This window comes from Aplysia californica, unplaced genomic scaffold (genome assembly GCF_000002075.1).
Source record: "Aplysia californica isolate F4 #8 unplaced genomic scaffold, AplCal3.0 scaffold00390, whole genome shotgun sequence".
Lineage (NCBI taxonomy): Eukaryota > Metazoa > Mollusca > Gastropoda > Aplysiida > Aplysiidae > Aplysia > Aplysia californica.
In genome coordinates, this window is record NW_004797660.1 from 190,601 (window position 1) to 191,636 (window position 1,036).

The following is a 1,036-nucleotide window of genomic DNA, read 5'->3' on the forward strand; positions in this document are numbered from 1 at the left end:
GTGTGCGTGAGTGTGTGTGTGAGTGTGTGTGAGTGTGCGTGTGCGTGCGTATGTAGATCTTTCTGTTTACGTTGTGAAACACCAATCCAGTGTGCCAGGATCTGGACAATGAAGATGTATCTTATCTTAATCTTATCTTATCTTATCTCATACTCTGCGCTAAGCTTGACATTCAGTGAACTTCTCCAACAGTGTTTTAGTTTTCGTAAAAGTTTTACGCCACTTGCAACACAATAAGGTCATATAAGCGCCGAAGAATAGATTTGTCACAACAGAGTAACATACACAAAAAAGGAGGAGGAGGACAGATAAGAACGATAGATTTTTGATAAGAAAGAAGGAGCTAGCAAACCACACCAGAGCACCCGCCGCCAACCACCCACTCTCCGACAGTTGTACAACAAAATATGTGAGCATCGTGGTGAGATCAGGCGGTCGTCAAACTTATGAAATCCGAGAAATCAGCATTTTCGGCCAGTTTAGACATTGTAAAAAATTTTTTTTTAAGCTTTTGGGCGCAACACCCTGTGTGTCCATGATAAAAAACACTTTTATATGTGCAAGTTATGGAACAACTTTGTGATTAAATGTACACAAACATGCAGTTTCCAAGGACTTTAAAACTAAGGAAGTCACAAAACTTTGGCAGCCATTTTCACGTTAATTTTACTACTGAAACCAGGCGACCCACCTCTTTTAATCGCAAATATCTCGACTTCTATTCAAGATAAATGGATATTTTTTCATCAAAAGCAAGACAAATGAACTGGCTTTGGGATGATACCTGAAACTTTATATGCCCCAAAATTGACGAGCGACTGATTCCACAGCGGCGTGACACATAATGTGTTTTTGTTTGTTCCTCAGCGTATTCCGACGTCCCATTGGCCGCGTGTTCTTCGCAGGGACGGAAGTGGCCACCCAATGGGCGGGCTACATGGAGGGAGCCATCCAATCAGGGGAGAGGGCTGCCAATCAGGTAGTCAAAGGGACGGAGGGGGCGGGGCTTCGGTGTAATTTTTTTTTTTTTTTTTTT

General features: G+C 42.5%; 1 protein-coding gene across 1 annotated transcript in view; it reads left to right on the forward strand.

Moving 5' to 3' along the window:
- LOC106012502 (amine oxidase [flavin-containing] A) overlaps positions 1 to 1,036 on the forward strand; it is a 16,235-nt gene that overhangs the window by 11,679 nt on the left and 3,520 nt on the right. The window contains exon 5 of the mRNA XM_035971191.1: positions 868 to 979. Coding sequence (XP_035827084.1) covers positions 868 to 979 — 112 coding nt within the window. The remainder of the gene's footprint in view (positions 1 to 867; positions 980 to 1,036) is intronic.